General features: G+C 43.1%; 1 protein-coding gene across 1 annotated transcript; it reads left to right on the top strand.

Annotated features, from left to right (window-relative positions):
- The first annotated feature begins 19,181 nt into the window (after positions 1–19,181).
- On the top strand, positions 19,182–21,338 carry LOC149253465 (uncharacterized). The gene has a single exon (XM_089454491.1). The coding sequence runs from the start codon at positions 19,182–19,184 to the stop codon at positions 21,336–21,338; it is 2,157 nt and encodes a 718-aa protein (XP_089310617.1).
- Positions 21,339–23,388: the final 2,050 nt, after the last annotated feature.

Below are 23,388 nucleotides of genomic sequence, written 5' to 3' on the forward strand. Positions count from 1 at the left end.
TGATTTTATCTTTTGGGTTAGTTTAGTTACAGCTTAGCATCTGTTTCCTTTCGAATCATTAGAACACTGTACTACCGAGCATTACTCGGACAAATAGCCTCGGATTGAGCTACTCCTTGCAATAACAAAACGTTCCCGGATTGACTTATTAATGTGGGATAATTAGTGGTGTGGGAGACCCTAGTTACAGCTCTACACTTGGTATGGTCCATAGAATTTTGGGGAGAGCTTTTGACAACCCTTGTCTTTGAGTGATGTTTGCTTATATGGTTGCAGCCTCAAAAAGACCTGATCCCCTTCTTGAAATTGGCGCTCTGAGTGATGTTGGTCAGCCTGTTGCTTCATACGGTTCTGAGCTTGATGAAGATTCTCGCGCAGATGGGCAAGCATGGTTGCGCGGTGTTGTAGGAGTTGATCCACGGCTTGTACTTTGGAGCACCCCGTGAGATAAGAAGTAGGGGAAGGCGGAAGTTGTCCATAGACTGCTTCATAGGGAGTCATTTTGGTGGTGGCATGATAGTTGGTGTTATACCACCACTTCGCCAGAGGTAACCACTGTGCCCAAAGGTGTTGCTTTTCTGAAGTGAAACACCTAAGGTAGGTTTCTAGACATTTGTTCACGGCTTCGGTTTGACCATCTGTTTGCGGATGATATGAAGTACTGAGTTTGAGTTGAGTGCCTTGTATTCTAAAGAGCTCCTGCCAAAAATTACTGGTGAAGATTGGGTCACGGTCGGATACAATAGAAGTGGGCATGCCATGCAATTTGAAGATCTGATCCATGAAAGTTTGAGCAACCAAGGTTGGTGTAAATGGGTGGGGTAGGGAACAGAAATGAGCATACTTCGATAGTCGGTCCACAACCACCATGATGACTGACTTGTTCCCAGACTTTGGAAGACCTGTAATGAAATCCATGGAAACCTCTGTCCAAATTGACGCCGGAATGGGCAATGGTTGTAATGTGCCTGGTGTGTTGACGGTTTCCCCTTTGTGGCATTGACAGACGTCACATTCTGCTACGAAAGTAAGGATGTCCTGTTTCATGCCTGTCCAAAAAAATGATCTTTTGGTGCGAGCATACGTCTTCTGAAAGCCCGAATGTCCTGCAATGGGAGATGAGTGCAATTCTCCCAAAATGCGACTTTTGAGGGTGGATGTTGGCGATATTACGACTCTGTCCTTGTAGCGAAGAATATCATTGTGCCACGAGTAGCCCTTGCTGGAATAAGGATCTACCTGCAATTGAGAAATGAGTTGGGAGAGCCCTGGATGTGAAAACCATTCCCTGCGAGCCTCTTCAATCCAGTCTGGAATGGGGAGGGAAATTGCGAGCAGAGTACTTTCCTCCTCAAATTGGCGCGACAATGCATCTGCTACCCTGTTGTCTTTCCCTTTCTTGTAAATGATCTCATAATCATATCCCAGCATTTTGGCTAACCATTTATTTTGTTGAGGGGAAGATAGGCGTTGCTCCAAAAAATATTTAAGACTGTGATGATCTGTGCGGATTTGGAAACGTCGCCCCAACAAGTAAGGTCTCCAGGTCTCGACTGCATGTAATATGGCCATCATTTCCTTCTCGTAGGTAGATTGGCCCAGATTCTTCCCACTTAGTTGTTGGCTGGTGAAGGCCAATGGTCGCCCTTCCTGCATTAAGACCGCTCCAATACCTGTTCCCGAAGCATCACATTCAATGACAAATGATTTAGTGAAGTCCGGTAGTGCTAAGACAGGAGTGGAATACATGGCGGTTTTTAGAGCGGTAAATGCCTGTTGTGCTTCCTCATTCCAGAAGAAGGAATTTTTCTTTAGGAGTTGCGTTAGGGGCTTCGCTATGCGGCCATAGTTGCGGACAAATTTACGATAATAGCCTGTGAGACCCAAAAATCCTCTCAAGCTTTTCAAGGTCTTAGGTTAAGGCCATTCTTGCATTTCCTGGATCTTTTTGGGGTCCACCTTGACACCTTCGCGCCCCACAATGTGGCCCAAATACTCAACTTCTTCCATGCCAAACGAGCACTTAGACATCTTGACAAATAATTTATGTGTTCGGAGCAGTTGCAAGAGTAGATCTACATGCTGAAGATGTGTCACCCAAGTGCCACTATAGATGAGGATGTCATCGAAGAAGACAAGGACAAATTTTCTGAGATATGGTTTGAGGAGGTGATTCATAAGGCTCTGAAAAGTAGAGGGGGCATTACAGAGACCAAATGGCATGACGAGGAACTCATAATGGCCTTCATGAGTTTTGAAAGCTGTCTTGGGAATGTCGACTTCCTTCATGCGAATTTGGTGATAGCCTGAGCGAAGATCCAACTTAGTGAAGAATTGAGCCCCATTGAGTTCGTCCAGCAAATCGTCAACCACTGGGATGGGAAATTTATCTTTGACTGTTAACTTATTGAGGGCCCTGAATTCGGGACACATCCGCCACTCCCCATCTTTCTTGAGGACCATGACCACTGGGGATGAATAAGGACTAATGCTTGGACGAATGACACCTGCTTCCAACAATTCCTTGATGATTTTTTCTATCTCATTCTTTTGGGTGAATGGATATCTGTATGGCCGCACATTTGGGGGTTGGGCCCCTGGAACCAATGTGATGCTATGATCATGTTCCCCTCGCGAGGGTGGAAGCTCATGAGGCTTGTCAAAGACCGTCTGATGTTTATTTAAAATCTGTTGCATCTCAGGATGAACTGGCGGAGACATGGTGTCTACTACCTGGATGGCATTAAATTGAGCTACCACTCCATGATGGCCCTTTTTTAACAATTTTTCCATCCTATGCGAGCTGATGATAGAGGGGGCTCCTGCCTGAAGTCCACGAAGGGTATGTGTGGAGTTGTTCTGCTTAAAACTCATATATAACTCCTGGAAATCCATTGTGATTGGCCCAAGGGTGCGGAGCCATTCAACACCTAGGACAATGTCGCATCCCCCCATGTGTATGGCAAACATGTGGGTTTTCAACTGATAATCCCCTATTTGAAGTTTGACATTTTCACAGCGGCCTTCACATTTCATTGTGCCCCCATCTGCAATTTGGACCTGGAAGTTAGAGACTGCCCGTACATAACAATGCGCTGCTTCGGCGATTTTTTGATGGATGAAATTATGGGTACTTCCACTATCAATCAAGACTATTACTGGGCGATGTTTAAGAAAACCCCTGATTTTGAGAGTTTGAGGGGAAGAGATTCCTGCCAACGCATTGAGAGAAATAACTGGGTCATCAGATATAATCTCCTTTTGGTTGTCTTCTTCGATCGCCTCTGGTTCCTCAAGAGGTGGATCTTCCTCGGTGGAGCTGTAGTCAGTGGCATCTATTTGAAAAAACTTGGGCTCCTTGCATTTATGCCCAGGGGAATATTTTTCATCACAGTAGTAACATAGTCCTTGCTTCCTTCTCTCGGCCATTTCCTGAGGTGACACCTTTTGGACCTTAAGTGTCTGAGTCGTGGTATGAGCTTGTGGGGGACGACCTTTAGTGGGGAAATTGGGGCGGCTGTATTGGGCTGTTATGGCACGATCCACCTTACGGGCTACTTGGCAAGCCTCCGTCCATGTGGGAGGGTGGTGGAGTAGAACTTGAGCTTTGATGGCTTCTTTAAGACCACTGATAAAACATTCCGTGTAGAACTCATCTCAGAGATGGTCAGTGCGGAAGGCCAAGGCTTCAAAAGCGGTGATATATTCATCCACTGTACCCGTCTGTCGAAGCTTAGTGAGACGGCCCAAAAAGGAGTCTCCCTGTTCAAAGCGATCTCGAAGAGCTTTGGCAAATTGGGCCCAACTCGAAAAAGGTGCATTGCGATGTTGATGCCATTCTGCCCATTGCCATCGTTCATTGTCCAAGTACATGGTCCCCACTCCAATCTTTGTCCAGTCATCTTGGAGATGATTCAATTTGAAATACTGTTCCATTTGTGCTAGCCATGCGGACGGGTTAGAACCATCAAATTTCTGTATATCCAACTTGGGAGGTCGCTGACTATCCAACTTAGGAGGTGGTGGATGGGTGTGCCAGACGTGAGGAGAGTGGCTAGACTCACCCTCATGGTGTATATGGTCATTATAGGGTACCTCCAGAGCTGGCTCCTTGCCCTTAGCGAGTGCTTGCCGTACCATGCTCGATAGGTCATCAAGCGAATTTTTGAGCTCGTTCATATCTGTTTCAAGTTTGTCTAGTCTTTCATTGGCCATTGCTTGAGCTCTAGTTTCTACCATACACCAACTTGATGAAAAATTGGGACCGCCCAAAATTTTTTTTTCTAAGAAATTGAATGGTACCACCGTGCTCAGCTCGTTGTCCTGATGCTGATGGGCTAGGTCACCAATAAGCACTTCGGAAGATCTCAGACTTTTTTTTTAGGAAAACTCCTAACGAAGTTTTACTCCTTCCTGATCAATACTGCAGTGGCCAAATCCTCAAACTGTCAATGCCGCCAAAAGTCCTGCGAAAATCATATCCAGGTACAGGAACCCTTCACAACTACTCCAATTTGGTGGATCTGAGATATTTGAATGGTGGAACAATTGCTGTTGCTGATCTGGAATATCCGATCTGGTGGATCTGAGAGATCTGAACTGCTGCTGCTGATCTGGAATATCCGATCTGGTGGATCTGAGAGATCTGAATGGTGGAACAACTGCTGCTGCTGATCTGGAATAGATGATGTGTGATCCCACGATATAAAGGGAACTATGGTCTTGGGGAGTGTCAGGTGCTACAGATCGCAATATACATAAGGGTCTGACAGTAGTACTCGGCCCAATGTTTCAGGGCTCTAACTAAGGAGGATCGACCGTACCCTTAGCCGTACAACCCGACTACCCTATCGTACGGGCGAGTAATCTCTTCGAGTGCTGTTCTCGGTGTACTGTAGCAACAAGATGGCCGAAGGTTTATCTATGGCGAGGTTTCAAGGGAGCTAGGGGGCTTCCTATATACCCAGAGGGTACGTGGAAGACAGTCCATGCGCGGTTCTGTCTAATGCGCTACTACTCGAAGGGGTACCCACAGGGGTTACAAGGGAGTCCAACAGACGTGACCACCTCTTGTATTTCCTGCGTGCATGCCTCCCCAAATCTGCAGATTTATGCGTTTAACGACAGATCCCGTGGTTTAAAGACGCCGGAACACGTCTCTAGCCTAAAAAAAATTTTGCTAAAATTTGGAGATCCCACCGAGCCCTGGAAAGTGCTCTGATACCACTTGTTATGCTCTTAACCTGCAAAGCAATACCCAAGCGAAGAAAAGATACCGAGAACACAAAATATGCGAAGAAAATATACCCAGAACACAGAATAGCAATGATTTTATTATTCAGAGAGAAATGTTCACAGGCCTCTTCGAGGGGGCAACCTCCAATAGAGCAGAGCTCGATTACAAAACAAGACACAATACTCCTCGCAGGGAGTCTCTATCCTTTATATATGACTCATACATGCAATACCACGAGCCAATATCGTGGGTTTTATTAATACCATCTTTCTAATACTACCGCCTATTTACCATCTATCTAATACTTCCGCCCATTTGCAACTAACTGTGGTCCCGTCATTAATTGCGGGTTAACCACTTACAAATATTAATATGGGCTTTATTGACTCTTGACTATGACATGATCCCAAGACATAAATAAGGGGGTTAGGGTGGGACCCTAACACAAGTCGCCCGTCCGCACGATTCTTCGATTCGTCGTGCACGATGCACCCTATCCAAGTCACTCGTCTGCGTGATTCTTCATTTCATCATGAACGACGTGTCCTCACCCGGACGCCCATCTGCATGTCCACCCGTTCACCCAAACAACTTCACCCGAGTCACCACACGACTTCACTTGGGTTGCCACATGAGTTCACCCGGTTCACTTGAACGACCTCACCTGGGTCGCCACACGACTTCACCCAGCTTGCCTGAATGACTTCACTTGGCTCGCCCGACGACCTCACCCGGCTCACCCGAACGACCTCACCCGGTTTGTCCGAATGACCTCACTCGAGTTTCCTGCCCGACGACCTCGCCCGAGTTCTTCCTGAACGACCTCGCCTGAGTCCTACCTGAACGACCTCACCCAAGTCCTGCCTGAACGAACTCGCCCAAATTTTTTGCACGAGTTTCCTGCATGTGTTTTTTGCCTAAGTTTCCTGCACGAGTTTTTCGCCCAAATTTCTCACTCGAGTTTCTGACCTGACTTTTCTGCACGAGATTTTCACCCGAGTTCTACCCGTCATGCGGGCTCAGCCACGCACTGCAGAACTCCTTAACCAAACTCGTGTTGATCGAATGATGGTTGTTTGCCTCCAAACACCCTCCAATATATACAGGCGGGTGGCGGGTTATGTCACCCGGCCGACCCATGCCCAATGCCCAAGCCGACTCATTCAACATGTTTCCCTCGCCTAAGTGGAGGGTTGGCCTGCCCAACTCATGGGACTGCCCTCTCAACTCGCCCAACATCGTATAAAATCATCTCCAAGACACTTCGCATGCATTCGTTCATGTCTCCTTTGCACGGTGGAGTCGCCCTGCCCATCGCACGGACCTCAGGTCCTTACATCCTCCCCCACCTAAAATCATTGTCATCCTCGACAATATCTCATCCCGGAAACTACCTGTCACCAAGATATCCATACCAAGGCATATACTCCATCGATATGTCATACATTAGAAGATCATCTCAATCCACGATCATCAATCACCCTGTCACAATCTCCACATGCTGCTCCCCATCATGGAAGGTTGGCCCCTCCATCACAAGCTACATTCTTCCTGCAACATATTGTGTCGACCTCATCATGTGTTGTCCTCATGTGAACTGCTGCCATGATACTCCAACATAATGCTAACACATCTCTGTACATGTCGACCCCCATGTTTGAACTAGTCGGGTGATCAGTCCAACTGTCACACTCAAACTATGAGAATGCACATCCTCATGCCACCATCAGTCGTTTCTCAGAACATCTTGTCACATCATCAACTCGATCAAGAATCCATCTCCATATAAGTAAGCCATGCCCAAGTTCTTGAAGTAGTCTCCATCTCATCTTCAACATGTTGTCCATGATGTTTTCTATCCAACATCATCATCCATCTGTAAAACATCCATCTCCTCAAAGTGAAGAGATCATCTCATCAAACTCCAACTCTCGATGTGCCACATCTAGGTCCATGAGGCAACCTCCATCATATCTACAATGTGCCATCCCTCAAGTCTATCATAGCAACAAGTATACACCTATCTCATCTCCCATGTGCTGCCCATGATCATAGATCAATCAGCTCCCATGTGTCAAAGTGGTTAAGTCTCGGCTCAACCCATGCCCAAGTGTTGCCACCAAGGCATCATCATCGTTGTAACTCCATCTCCCAAAGTCACAACCTCATGTCATCATGAGCTGCATGTGTCATCTCCAACCAACATCCCAACAAGCATACAAGTCTCGGCCCAAAGGTCTCTACAAGATGCCTCAGCTCTCCATGTAGTAGGAATGCTCCATAGTTTGCTCACAACTACGTCCAAGTCCATGGCCTTGTTGTACATAAATGCACAACCTCTCCATCAACTCGTAAATAAGTCATCTCCATGTCACACCAGCAAATCCACCTGCACAACATCCCTGCCTTGGCACTCCTCATTGGATGCCCATAAGTGACACCTCTACAAGTGCTCCTGCATCATGTCCTTGCATAATATTGCCATGCTCCATGTCTCCAGCTTGATGTCCATGACTAAGTTGCCCATGTTGTCCAACCAAGTAGACCCATCACAACAATCGATCATCCTCATCTAAGTCTCCAGTCTTCGGTCTAGTGAATTCGGTCACCCAACCATATCATCATCATGAATCCCTTCCATCATAGCTCCCCCACTAAAGGTTCCACCAAGACTATCTCTTGGTCTCGGCCATGAGAAGTCCACCCAAGTAACTCAAGTGTGTGCCCTTCTCCAATATGTCCATGAGTCATGCCGGGAACTTAGCCAATTCTCCATATGGCTAAAGCATGACCCATTCTTCTACAATGATCATCATGTTCCTCCCTTATCACGGGCCTTTGTACCTTCTATCATAAGGTCACAAACAACCCCAACAAGTCCTGCAACAGTCAATAATCCTTGCTTCTCCATACAAGGTCTCATTGTAGACATCCATGGTAAGATCCTCCCTAGCCTTGGCAAATTTATTTTGCCCTTCTCTACATACAGTTCATCTACCAAATGCTCAAGTGAAACACAAGTATCAATAGTACTTACATCATCATCATGATGTTCCTCCATGTGAGTATTCTCATCCATCCATGTCTGCAAACTGCACGATCCTAGTCCAACTTGATCAATCTCAAGTTCATCCTCCATTGTTGTCACATCTGCAACATCCTCAACCATCACGGCTTCCTCTTCCTTGTTAGCACAATCTGCAACTTCATCCTACTCCATTGTCCAACCAAGTTGAAGAAGTTCATCTTCAACATTATTTTCCAAGACTTCAAATTCTTTTCGAATCTGGGGGTTCTCTTCTTTCAACTGCTTCAACCTGTATAAGGTAAGCAAGAGCTTCCCTTCACATTCTTCCAAACCTGCCATGCCTTGTTGTTCAGCTTGGCCCAAGCACAAAGCTTCACCTCTGCTAAACTTGTTTCACCATTCACCTGAATCACCCTGATATTCCACCTGTCACCTGCAAAACTTGAACTTCTTGCCAAGTCTTCGGTCTTGTAGAATCAGCTCCTTGATTCAGTTCACCAGCTCTGATACCACCTGTCACGATAGTGCAGTGGGATCATCACTTCATTGTCAACTCGATCAGCTTCCTAATCATTAGCTCTGATACCACCTGTCATGAAGTGCAGGTGTGTATCAGCTTCAATGCTTCAACACCAGCACCAGCTCCCCGACACTAGCTATGATACGACCTGTCACTCCCCTACACTGGCAGTACTCTTCCAACCGCACTATAGCGAGGTGTGGCACTACCAACTATTTTCTTTTCACCAATACTTATGCTTGTAGACTACACCTAACATTCCATAGTTTATTTTTCGTTACCAAGTATTATATTTGTCCTTTATACAGTGAAAGCCCATAACATTCACATAAACAACATTATACAATAGAAATGCACAACAATATAAAGGGAGGGGCAACTCCTTGCAATATGAGTATGTCCGAATCAATATATATAATCTTCTTTTATAAGTATAAGTTAAATCTTGGGAAACCCCAAATTTACACTTAGCCAAATTTCCAACTTCATCAAACTTGGTTTCCCAGCTCGTCGGCGCCTCTGCACGGTTGCCGCACAACTCACCAACCATTCCTTCACCTTGTCGCACGATCATGTTGTTTTCCCAACATGGGCACGCCTCATCGTAACTAAGTCGCCACACACGGGCGCCTCTGCACGAGTCACACTTTCGTTCACAACTCCAACAATTCACCATTTCCATCGTTTTGTCATGCATGGCGCACCCTACCCAAGTCGCCTGTCCGCACGATTCTTCATTTCGTCATGAACGGTGTGCCCTACCCAAGTCGCCTATCCACATGATTCTTTGTTTCGTCATGCACGATGCGTCGTCACCCGGCCGCCCGTTCGCACGTCCACCCGTTCACCCAAACTCGTTCACCCGAACAACTTCACCCGAGTCACCACATGACTTCACCTTGGTCGCCACAGGACTTCACCAGGTTTGCTCGAACGACCTCACCTGGGTTGCCACATGACTTCACCTGGCTCGCCCGAACGACTTCACCCAGCTCGCCCGACGACCTCACCCGGCTCGCTCGAACGACCTCACCTGATGTGCCCGAATGACCTCACCCGAGTTTCCTGCCCAACGACCTTGCTCGAGTTCTACCTGAACGATCTCGCCCAAGTCTTGCCTAAACGACCTCACCCGAGTCCTGCTTGAACGACCTCACCCGAGTTTTCTGCATGAGTTTTTCGCCCGAGTTTCCTGCACAAGTTTTTCGCTCGAGTTTCTCACCCGAGTTTGTCACCCGACTTTTCTGCATGAGTTTTTCACCCAAGTTTTTCTCGTCGTGTGGGCTCATCCACGCACTGCAGAACTCCTTAATCGAACTTGTGTTGATCGAATGATGGTCATTTGCCTTCAAATGCCCTCCAATATATAGGGCGGGTGGCGAGTTATGTCACCCAGCCGACCCACGCCCAATGCCCAAGCCGACTCATTCAACATGTTGCCTTCGCCCGAGTGAAGGGTCGGCCCGCCCAACTCGTGGGACCACCCTCTCAACTCACCCAACAACGTATAAACTCATCTCCAAGACACTTCGCATGCATTCACTCATGTCTCCTTCACACGGTGGAGTCGCCTTGCCCGTCGCACAGACCCCAGGTCCTTACATCGGTGGCCCAACAACCTGCGTGGGTGGCGGGGTGATTATGAGAATCACCCTGCCCTCTGCCCCACCTGATGAGCCTTATAAATGGGTAATTATATGGGCTCATTTTACCTCCTAATCTAGTAAAATCAACCATTCTCTTAACTTATTCTATGATTTTCTAATTATATTTATGCTTATAGAGTGAGTTGAGTTAGTTAAGATGCCATGTGGTCTAATATATGTTTAATGCAGATTATTGATGAATTTTATGGTCAAAGCCAAGGATCTAGTGCAAAAATGGTAGCAATAACTCGAAGTGGACAAAGGAGAGGAGTTATAGGGGGGAGTCCCCCTCATTTATTACTCCTCACTTCGAATTCCCCTTCATTAAGCTCGGAGTTCAAGCAGCCAAGTCATGCATTAGCAGGCAGCCGAGCAAGTGGACGATGACTGATGACTATCTCGAGTTTTAGGAGCCAAGCCTCTCTGATTTTAAGGAAGATATGGGTAGCTTCATTTGTATAAGTAGAGAAGCCTAGGGACTCACTAGGGTCGATTTTTGTTGTACTTTTGCTTATGTAAACTCTGCTCAACTTCGAGCTTATTATCTTGATAGTTTCATGTAATCTTGTTATTATTTTGGAAATAAAGATGGAATCCTTTTTGAGTTAGCACTGAGCTGCCTTAGAGGGCTGAATCTCTTGGGTTACAACCCAATCCAAGCAACCAAGCTCCTCTTTACTTGTAATTGTATTTTTTATTTCAGTTGTAGATTAGATTGCTGTTAGATGTATTTCTTTCATGGTTTTGCTTTTGATGATTGAGTAGTTTTCTTCCATTTGTGCTTTCTATAGTAGGTTAAGTAGTGGTAAAGAAAAGATTCAAAAGACTAGCAATAGTGCCTTGGCTTCTCTTCCTCCCTTTGGGACCATGATCTAAGGCAAAGACCCTCTTGCTGCCCAAAAAACACAAATTTTCCTCATTCATAGGACTTCTAGTGTTTATAGCTTTTTAGTTGGTTAATAGTCTAGTTTGCTTTGCTTCAGAACTTCTCCATTATGCTCTCTTCTTTATTTACCATAATATTCTTCCGCTATTTCCTTTCTTGCAGCAGTTATTAGCATTTCCTTCATAGATCACAGTTTAGATTAGTTTGATGCAAAACTCTGTTTTTCTAGATGCACTTATTTCAATGCTTGCTTCATCTGATTGGTTGACTGTCAGTTGTCTATGCAGCAGATATCTTCTAAGAGTAGGTTAGCTTATCAGCCATCCCATCCTCCATCTGATCCATGCCCTACCAGTTGCCCAAGTCTCTGCTCAATTCTGCCTTACTTTCCTGCATTTTCCATAGAATTCCTTCCTCTCTCCTTGAGAAAATCCAATCATCTTTCTCTCTCCTAATGATTCTTGGTAGACCCTAGGTGCCCAAACACCTCATTCCAACCTTCATCCACCTTTTCCACCTACTCTCACACCCTCAAAACAGCCAAAACTACTCTCGGCCTCCCACTGTAGGCCTCTTGTAGAACATTTTTTTTCCTCCTGTAGATTTCCTATGTCTTCTTGTAGATTTTCCTGTAGGATTTCTTTTGAAGGCCGAGTGTGGGAAAAGCCTCTAGAAGGCCACTTGAGACCTCCTAGGACTCAACCACACCATCCTACATCCTCTCAAGCCCCAAAACCACCTTTCAACACCACCTATTCGCTGCCACATTCACAAACAATAAATCACATACATGTCAAATTCACATAAAAATACATAAAAATCCAAAAAGATGTTTTTTGCTCATTTACTTCCAGAAATAACTTAATTAGATGTTGTTTACTTCTTTGAATAGATAGATGGAATTCTTTTCATGGTTTTCATAGTGCTTTCTGCAAAAGTAGGATTATTTGGTTAACTAGGATTTACTTAGTTTGCTTTACATTTCAGTCTTTCTCCTTTCTGCAGTTAGAGTAGTATCTATAGAGTAGTCTTTCTCTCTTTTCATCACATATAGAGCTTCTTCTGGAATCCATAGAAGTTGGCTTGAGCTCCTAGTGATCTTGCGCCAGCTGACCAAGTAACAACATGCAGTAAGAACTAGTTCTTGTGCATATAGCACTGTCGCTTCCAAGTTTGCTATGAATTACCGGGTTGATAAGAGTAAAGAAGGCAGCGTAGGAGTTGCAGCATTATTGTTTTAATACTAGTGCTCACCATCTTTTTGGTGCCATTTCCAGGGAAGCCTCAAAGCATTCTTTGATTACTGCTTTCTTCTATTTTCTATTGCAACATTATGCTAATAGTTTATTTCAACAAAGGTAGAATAGTCATTTCCTTTCTTTCAAATCTGCATTTCTTTTCTTTCCTTTTCAATTCTGCAATTTCCATTTCAGAAAAAGTAGATTAGTCATTTCCTTTCTTTCAGTTCTGCATTTCTTTGCTTTCCTCTTCAATTCTGCAAATTTCATTTCAACGAGTTCATTTCAGTTAGTTGCAATTTGTTTTGTTCAATCAATTTTAGTTTTGTAGGTACTATCAGTGTGGAAAAAAAAAAGATCAAAAACCAACCAAAAAGATTTCCTTTCATGCCTCATAGGAATAGAGATAATTTAGGAAAAATTTTGCCCAACACCCCCACTGCTTCACACAACCAACCTTCTCTCTTCTTCGGTGGCTGCGATCAAGAAGAACCCTTAGGTGAACAACCAAACATATTTGAAGGACCTATAGGGGAAGAAGAAGAATAAAACATTCCTTTGGAGCCAATGGCTGAACACAGAAATGGTAGAGGGAATGGAGAGAGAATAGAGGGTACCTTTCCCATTTGGGAGACCAATGGGGACACCAGAATGAAGAATATAAGCCCTTCTGCCCTACTTCATTTCCATGGTCTAACTACAGAAGATCCTGACACCTTTTTGTTTGAGTTTGTTGTTATCTGTCGAACCTATGACTATGAAAAAGATGAGAAAAAGTTGAAACTGTTCCCTTCTACTCTCAAGGACATAGCCTTGTGCTGGTTCATCGGATTACCTGGCAATAACATCACAACTTGGGCTCAGATGCAACATGCCTTTAACAACAAGTATCGAGACTATTGTAGGTCAAAAGATACTAAAGAATAAATCTTTTGAATGACCATAGGAAGTGATGAGTCCCTGGAGGACTATGAAGAGAGGTTCCAGCTCAGTTACAAAAGTCCATGTGTACATTTGACCCTGAGTCTTTGAAGCTAGTACTATGTAGGGGAATTCGGGAAGATCTTTTAGACACCCTCCATCTACTGGCTGGGGGAGACATCTACCAACTATCCTATGAGGACATAAAGACTATTTTTAGAAACCATTCTAGAGTAGCCAGAAAGAAAGGTAGGGGGAGTCAACCCATAGCCAGTACCTCTTCCTCTAGCTCATCCATTAAAGGAGAAATTGGAAACATGCTGGAAGACTTCAAGAGTGAGATGTTGTAGACTCTTGCCATGCAAATGGATACCTTACATATCAAAAGGAAACAAGAGGAAGCAGAGAGGGCTTTGGCCATTTTTTTCCCTAGGTGCACCAAGAGGCATCCTAGGAATGAATGCCCATTGAACTCTATAGAAGTTTGTTCAGTCTGTGAAGAAAATCATTCTACGGACAAGTGTCCTTCCTTATTTGGACTTAAAGCTATATATCAAGGGGTTGAGGGAGTCACTAAACATATCTATTACATAAACCAAAGAAGGCCGCATGGACCTAGACCATATCAGCAGGGGATGCAAGGGACATCTCAGGCATACTACAACCCCAACCAAGTCACTTCCATACCTTCTTGGGGCTCCCCTGCTCATCCTTCCTGGTCCACACCTCCTCCTTGGTCCTTCAAATCTCCATATGATGCCCAACCAACCACCAATTCATTTCAATCCTATTCTCTGCCACAGTCTCATTGTAATGCATATCATCAAGGGCGGAGGCCCCAATACAACTCTCCTCTCATTCTTTTTCCTCCACCACCTACCCAACCACAACTGTTACCTCCTGCTCCACCAAAGCAACCCCAGATGCCTACCCAGCCAAATCTGAACCCGAACAATAAACAGGCTCAACAAGTGTATAGTGGGGAACCATCATGCCCAACTTATGCTGTGGAGATTCAGGAAGTTAACTTGTGATATGGGAAAGTTCTCCCAGATAGCTAGCCTCCACCCAGGGAGGTTGAGGAAGATAAAGAGGAAAGTGAACCTAAAGCAATTCCACCCTTTCCTGAGAGACCATCCATGACAGTCCAGCCTATCCCAGAAGAAATTGAACTCCTGGGGTAATTGAAACACTTATGTGTGAAGATACCACTTCTTCAAGCCATAAAATATGTGCCTATCTACAATAGGTTGATCAAAGAGAAGTGCTTTAAGCATCCAAGAAGGTGCAAGAGAGATGCCCCAACCATCAATGTCATTAGGGCAACTGTTCGACCTGATGTTAGGGCAGGTAATCTGTCCAAAATATCTGGACCCTAGAAGCCTAGTAGTTGATGTACACATCAATGACACCATGATCCCACACAGACTGATTGATCTGGGAGCTGCCATTAATGTGATGACAAAGGACACAATGCCCAAACTCAACCTCCAGGGCTCCTTGAGGAAGACCACAACCGTGCTACAGCTTGCAGACTGCTCCACCATGACCCCTGAGGGGATTGTGGAAGATGTGATGGCCTCCATTGATTCTTGGGAGTACCCTGCTAATTTCTTAGTTCTCCAGCCAAAGACAAAGCTCACTAGGTATCCTCTCATTTTGGGAAGAAACTGGTTGGCTACTGCCGATGCCTACATCAGTTGTTGAGCTGGGAATATGACCATAAAGAATGGGCATATGTCCAAGCAGTTAATCCTATATCCTCCTGCCCAACACTTGTTATAACATGATCTACCTCTCTAGTTGGAGGAGGAAGATGAGGATGAAGTCTATTCTGAACCGCTTTATGCAATAGGAATTGCCATAGGGGGAAAACAACAAAATGAGGATGATATGATTGAAAAGATGATTCAGAATCCACCTCCCAGTGTATAACCATTAGAGGACATAGTAAGAGAAACCAAAAACAACCCCTGAACTGATCTCTGTGCGTCTAACTCCACCTCTCTCCGTGTTAAGAATATAGAGTTCGGCCCAGAAAGAACCTTGAAAATCAATCCATCCCTATCCACTTCCCAAGAGAAGGAACTATGTAGCTTGTTGAGAAAACACCTAGATTCCTTTACCTGTAGTTATAAGGAGATGAAGGGAGTGCACCCTTCAGTATGTACTCATCATATATACATCAAGGAGGATTGCAAGCCAGTCAGGCAGCCTCAAAGGAGGATGAATCGAACATTTAAAGATATTGTTAAGGAAGAACTATAGAAATTGCTTGATGCAGGATTCATCTATCCCATCTCTAATAGTGAATGGGTCTCTCCTTTGGTGCTAGTGCCAAAGAAAAATGGTAAGTGGAGAATCTGTTTCAACTATCGAGAATTGAACAAAGCCACTAAAAAGGACCATTTTCCTTTACCTTTCATAGATCAAGTGTTAGACGGTCTGGTAGGGAAAAAGTTTTTCTCTTTCCTAGATGGGTTTAGTGGGTACAATCAGATTCAGATCAGCCTGGAAGACCAAGATAAGACCACTTTCACTTTCCCTTGGGGTACCTTTGCATATCGAGGCCTTCCTTTTGGTTTGTGTAATGCTCCATCCACTTTCCAAAGAGCGGTACTGAGTATATTTTCTGAATTAGTTCATGATGCAGTAGAGATATACATGGATGAATTTACTCCTTATGGTTCTAACTTTCAGGAAGCCTTATCTAATTTAGGAAAAGTTCTAGACAAATGTATTGAGATGAACATGTCCCTCAGTCCCGAAAAATGTGAATTTTTGATGACTGAAGGGATTGTGCTAGGTCATGCAATATCTCAATAAGGACTGTAGGTGGACCCCAACAAAATTTCCATCATCCAACGGGTCCCACCTCCTCAAAAGGTGAGAGATGTCAAAAGTTTCCTAGGCTTAGCGGGGTATTACCGGAGATTCATTAAAGATTTCAGCAAGCTAGCCTCTCCTTTGTTTGGCGTTTTAGGTAAAGATGTCGAGTTTATATGGCCGGAAAACTGTCAAGAAGCCCTAGATACCTTGAAGAGCAAACTCGTGACTACCCCAATTTTGAGGGGCCCAAACTAGGCCCTACCTTTCCACATTCACACAAATGCCTCGAAAAAAGAAATAGGAGCTGCCTTGGGACAAATTGATGAAAAGTTACCTTATGCCATATACTTTATAAGCAAAAACTTGTCAAAGGTAGATTTGAACTATATGGTCACTGAGAAGGAACTCCTAGCTGTCGTGCATTCTTTAAACAAATTCAGACATTCTATCACAGGCTATCAAACTTTTGTGCACACTGATCATGTTGGAATTAGATATTTAATGAACAAACCAGATGTGAATATTTGCATTATTAGATGGTTTCTTTTACTACAGTAGTTTGATTTGACCATTATTGATAAGCCTAGTAAAGAAAATGATGTTGCTAACTTTTTGGCTAGAGTAAATTTGCCTGCAGGTGAAGAAGGAATGGTGGATGACCAAATGCCAGATGAACACATGTTTTCTATCTCAGTACTCTCTCCATGGTTTGGTGATATAGCAAACTACTTGGTTTCAACACATTTTCCACCACATCTGTCCTCAAAAGAGAAGAGAAAGATAGTGAGGAAAAGCGCCCCTTTCACCTGGATTGGGGGCAATATCTTGAAACTTGGTCCAGATCAGATCTTGAGAAGATGTGTCAGGGAGGAGGAAGTCTTTGACATACTCCTGACTTATCATGATGGGCCTTGTGGAGGTCGTTTTGCAGCAAAAAGGACCGCCTTCAAGATACTGCAAGCAGGATACTACTGGCCCACTCTTCATCAGGATGTGAGGAGAAATACCGGCCAGTGTGATCGGTGTCAGAGGATGGGGAAACCTACTCCAAAGGATGAGGTGCCCATGCAACCACAAGTGACCTTTGAGCCATTTGAGAAGTGGGGCATGGACATTGTAGGGCCTATCAACCCTCCTTCAAAGCAGAATCAATACATCATTGTGTGCACCGATTACCTGAAAAAATGGGTAGAGACAAAAGCAATCAAAGCAGCAACGAAGGAAAAAGTAGCTGAATTTTTGAGAGAGAACATATTCTACAAGTTCAAGTATCCAAGAGAATTGGTCACAGATTAAGGTAGTTAGTTTATTTCCAATTTGATTGAAGACCTGCTCACACGTCATAGAATCAAGCACAAGACTTCAACCCCTTACCATCCACAAGCCAATGGGTAGGTGGAGGTCACTAATAGAGGATTGGAAGGGATCCTGACAAAGGTTGTGAGCAGTAGCATAAAAGACTTGGCGGACAGATTAGTTGAGGCCACTTGGGCCTACAACACAACATGGAAGACCACTATAGGGTTCACACCCTATGAGCTGGTCTATGGGAAGAACGCTTTGTTGTCAATAGAACTTGAATTCAATACCTTGAGGATGGCAGCATAGCTGGACCTAGACCTCAACCATGCATAGAAAGAAAGATTACTTCAGCTCAATGGATTGGATGAACACAGAATGCAGGCCATTCTCCATACAGAGGTAGTTCAACTTTAGAGAAAGATATGGCATGACAAAAACATAAAGGAGAAGCAATTCCAAGAGGGAGATTGGGAACTACTCTATGATTCAAGATACAAATATTTCAAGGACAAGCTAAGGACAATATGGTTGGGACCCTACACTGTGGAGAAATGCAATGACAATGGTTCAGTTCTGATCAAACCATTGATGATGAAGCCATCCCCATGCTTTTCAATGGACATCGGTTGAAAGTATACAAGAAACCCCTCTCCAAGCGAGAGTTCATTGAAAATTTGAATAAGACAGTGATGGTAGTGGAGCATTTCTTGGCCTCCACTTCATCCACTCACTAAAGAAAAAGAAAAAATAAAAATATAATGACTCAAGTGAAAACCTCCATGAGGCACTTGAGTCCCATCATTGGGTTGAAAACCTCTTCTAAGGCGGTTGAGTGATGTCAAAAAAAGGAAAAAAAAGAAAAGAGAAAAATAGTATCCGTGGGTGAAAAACTCCCTTGGAGGCACCCAAGGCAGGCAATTAGGGTGAAAAGCTCCCTAAGGCGCCCTAGTTTTTTTCAAAAAAAAAAGAGAGAAAAAGGAAAATGAATTTCTAGTTGCATTGCATGTTTGCAGGAGGACTACAGGAAGCAGCAAAAGGTGCCAAGGGAGCCCTGAAACCAATACCAGCACCTATCCTACCTTCTGACACCTTCATCATTCTTGGCATTCTTTTCACCTCACTGTGCTTCTTTTTCAAAATCTGTGTTTTCTATAGGAGGCTCCTATAGGAATTTGAGAGAGCCAGAAATGGATATAAAAGGTAGTTTGAGGGACAAGGAAGCTTCACAAAAGATATATAAATCCTCTTGCAGTCTTCAAACCTCCTTGCCATAATTTTCAAGCCTACATCACACCCCAAGCATCATCCTTCTTCCTGTCCAAGAAAAACACAGAAAAAACAGTTCTTCAAGAAAAGAAAAGAAAAAAGAAAAAATAAGAAAGGGAACAACACCATCAACCTCAGTTGAAGCCCACTGATTACCTCTCCATCTCTCTCTACATCTCTGGCATCATCCTCACAGCCCCAAGCATAGAAGGAAGCTGAAGTTTCAAAGGGAGAATCAGCTACAAGATCTCTTGTAGGAATTCTTGTAACAACCGATCCCATTAAAATCCAGCATCAGCAGTAAGCTCAATGGAAGCAACGGATAATAGGTACGCATACAGTGACATTTCTCGTAGTAAAATAGATATTAATAACGCAGTGGATAGGAATAGTTTATTAGGCGGTAATTTAAGCAATAAATCTAGGATAGGCAATATAATTAAAATGAAAAATAAGAATAATGATAATGTTTATGCATCTAGGAAGACTATTCGCAGCAAGAATAATAATGATACAATGAACCATAAAATAAATTCTAACAGCATAGTCGAAAACATAGAAACTAAAACCATAAACAAAAAAGTGGTCAATATCTCTTCTTATGAGCTAAAAAAGGAAGAAGCCGAGGTCCTGAACAAAGGTCTAAATTTTGCCTTAGCTCCCAACAGAATTCCTAATGAAGAAATCATATGCAGTTTGGAGGATGGTATCAAGACTCTCAGTGATGAAGAGAAAGAGCTGGTTAGACCTCCTAAAAGAAACCTAAACCCTGAACAGCTCAAGGCCATAAAGAATCTTAGGAATAATAATGACATTGTCATTCTGAAAGCAGACAAGGGTGGAGCCACTGTCATTATGAATTATGAATATTATGTAAGCAAGATGAAAGACCACTTATATAATAGTGGAAGCTACAAAAAACTTGAAGAAAACCCCATCTCAAAAATCACTAGAATTGTAAAGAAAGCCATTAAAGAAACCAATCTAGACGATAAACTAAAAAAGCGCCTTACCCCTGATAGTGAAATCACTCCCTGGATTTATGGAGCCCCTAAAGTGCATAAGAAAGATGTGCCCTTAAGACCTATAGTCAACACTATAGGATCCCTGACTTATGAATTAGCAAAATATGTCGCTAGCATTTTAGCTCCGCTAGTTGGAAAAACCAGCTCTTACATAAAAGATTCCAATCAATTTATAAATTTCATTAAAAATACAACATTAGATCCTGAAGATAAAATGGTTAGTTTCGACGTAGTCCAACTGTTCACCAAAATCCCCCTAGATGAAGCTATTCAAGTGGTTAAAGAAGTGGCAGACCCCCAAACTGCAAAATTAGCTGAAATTTGTCTCCGCTCAACCTTCTTCTCCTTCCATGGTGAAATATTTGAGCAAACTTCGGGAGTGGATATGGGATCACCTCTTTCTCCTATTGTAGCTAATCTCTTCATGGAAAAATTTGAAACCAAGGCTCTTGACTCATACCCATTAAAACCTAAATTTTGGTTCAGGTTTGTAGACGACACTAGTGTAAACTGGCCTCATGGGGATATAGAACTTAAAAACTTTTTGAACCATCTCAACAGCATATCTAAAGACATAAAATTTACAATGGAAATGGAAGAGAATAACTGCATCCCTTTCCTTGACATCCTCCTCATAAGAAACAAAGATGGCTCCATAGGTCATAAAGTATTCAGAAAGAAAGCCCACACCGACAACTACCTCCATGCCGATTCACATAACCACCCAGCTCAAAAGATCGGTGTGCTGCAGACCCTCTTCACTAGAGCTTGTAGAATTTCAGATGATGACCACATTGATGAAGAAATCACATACCTAAAAAGAACTTTCACCAGGTTAGGATACAACAGCAAAAGCATCCTCAAAGCTATTAAAAAGGCAAAATCTGGAAACAATATAAGCAAAACAAAAAACCGCTTAACTTCTAATGCCTACCTTCCTTACATTCAAGGGGTCACTGACAAAATAACCAAAATTCTCAAGAAAAAAGACATCATAACTTCATTCAAACCATTGTCAACTATCAAACAAAGAATGAAATCAGTCAAGGACAACCAGGATCAACTTCAACAGAAAGGAGTTTATATCATAAACTGCTCTTGTGGAAAACAATATATAGGGGAAACTGGCAGGTCTGTAAAGATAAGACTCAAAGAACATAGCGCTGATATCCGTAGAGAAAGAACTCGCTCTTCAGCTCTAGCTGAGCATGTAGGAAAAACAAACCACCACATTTGCCTTGAAGAAACCAAAGTCGTTGCTAAAGAAGAACACCATTTCAAGCGAAAAATACGTGAAGCCATTGAAATCATAAAGCATCCAAGTAACCTTAACAGGGATGGAGGATGGGACATTAGTAAAAATTGGAACTCTTTGCTTAGAAAAAGTTATCCCTCCTCCCCTCCGCATTCCCCTTCTTCCTCTCATCTTTCCCAGGCCTAGCTTGTTCCCTATCCCTTCCTTAAGCCTCCTTGTTTCCGTAAAAATTTAGGACCTTTGCTGGCTTAATGTTTCTAGTCTAATCTTTAATCATAGACAATATTTATAGATTAAAAATTCAGCTCTTATATCATGTAAATAGACATTATAAAATTAATCTCCCACATGGTTGTATTAATATCTAATTCTTATCATAATCTTATATAATAAAACAAAACAAATAAATCAAATTAATTATCATATCATATAAGTCTAAAGTTTATAAACAATATTTAAAGATCTTAGTATTCCCTCTTCTATATACGGCTCAACCTTCATGCTAGTAAGATAGGTTTTTAGCGTAGTTATCAGCCAATTTAAATTAATAAAAGCAAGCATTAAGCTAGCAAACCCGCGACTCTTCGTAATAATTAGACTATGTTTTAGGATATTTACAATTATTAAATTTAACAAAATAAAATATAAGGTTTATTAACATAGGCATTAGGTCGGCTTAAAAATCCCAGCTGTCATCCTTTTCCTTATTTATTTATCACCTATCCCTTTCCTCTTCTCTATATTTCAAGTCCTGATGATGAGTCTTGCTCTAGGCTCGAAACGTCGACGAAAAGAAATAAGATGAACACTGTGGATTATCCGAATTCAACCTCTCAAAAACCACTCCACAGAAACCTGCAATCCAAAAAAGACACCTAAAGATCAGATACATCCAGAGAGGAACCTACACAAGGCACAACCACACATCAACAAGCAGACAACATGCATCAAAAGAAACAAAGGCATGCAGCAGAGAGAAAGAGCCACAACCTTCACAGCAAATACATTCAGATCTCACGTAAGTAACTAACTCGCTCCTCTGTTTGCAATTGTATAATTAGAATGCATGCAACAACAATGAGATGGTTGAGGTTGAACGAGGGAAAGGTGGCCAGTTAACTTGGCCACCTTCATCTAGTTGACTCCACTCATCCGAAGATGTCACCCACACGTGCCCACAGTGAACTCAAGAAAGATGTCAAGGACAAGTAGTGGAGGAAGTGTGAACTCCGACGCGATCATGGGGGATGATTATGAGGAAAGGGCCATGATGACAAGGCAGGTGGGGAACAATGGTCTGAATATTGCCAATGTACACTTGGCCAACTCACCCACCATCACTGGAAATATCCATAAAAAGAAATAAGTACTCCTCCCCGAGCACTCTCACCACCTTTTCCTTCTTTCTCTCCTCGAAACTCCGCTCCTGCAATCTCCTCGTGCCCCCACAGCCTCATAACCATCATTTTCCATTAATCTCCCCCATATTCCCACTCTTAGCATTTTCTACAGGAGCAATTACAGGTTCTGTAGGAGAACCTAAAGGAATTATACAGGAGGGACAACAGTCTTCTACAGGAGGACCAGTGAGCTGTTTTGAAGGGAGAAAACACGAGTTTTAGCACAATTTTTGGGCTGAGGAGGTAGGTTCTATGCATACCCCCACTTAATACCAAGATATGCACACAGTGTTTTAATTTTAAGGAGGAAATAAAGCCTTTAGGTGGAGGAAATACATAAAATAATTTCTGCTTATTTCTTAAAAAAAAAAAACATAGTCTCTCTGTTTCTCTGTTTTTCTTCAAAAAAATTTGTCTCCTTCTCCTCATTTGGTTTCCCAAAGAAGCATAAACAAAATGATATGAGGTTTTATGAGGAAGGATCCCATCAACTCCTCCAGGCTCCATGCACATCCCCAAGTAGTGGACATATTCACAAGAGAAAATTGGATGAACGTTTTTGAGAAATTCGGAGGGTTTGATGAGGAAATTGCTCAAGAATTTTCCCACTCTTTGGTCCCTCACACCAGAAAACATGCCACTATCACCTTTATAGACCTTTCCATGGAGATAACCCCTGAATTTATCAGTAGGGTCACTACCCTTCCTCTTGGATTGCCTTGGAGTAAGGATGAGAAACCAATTGGCCAAGCTGCTAAGAAAAACTTCTTCCAAAACAATGAAACCCATGTAGAAGATAAAAATGGCATAAGAAGGGCTGGCATACCATATCCTTG

The sequence above is a fragment of the Pinus tabuliformis genome, chromosome 7, assembly GCF_031772625.1.
Source record: "Pinus tabuliformis cultivar Carrire ecotype Pingquan chromosome 7, CPIR1, whole genome shotgun sequence".
Classification (NCBI taxonomy): Eukaryota; Viridiplantae; Streptophyta; class Pinopsida; order Pinales; family Pinaceae; genus Pinus; species Pinus tabuliformis.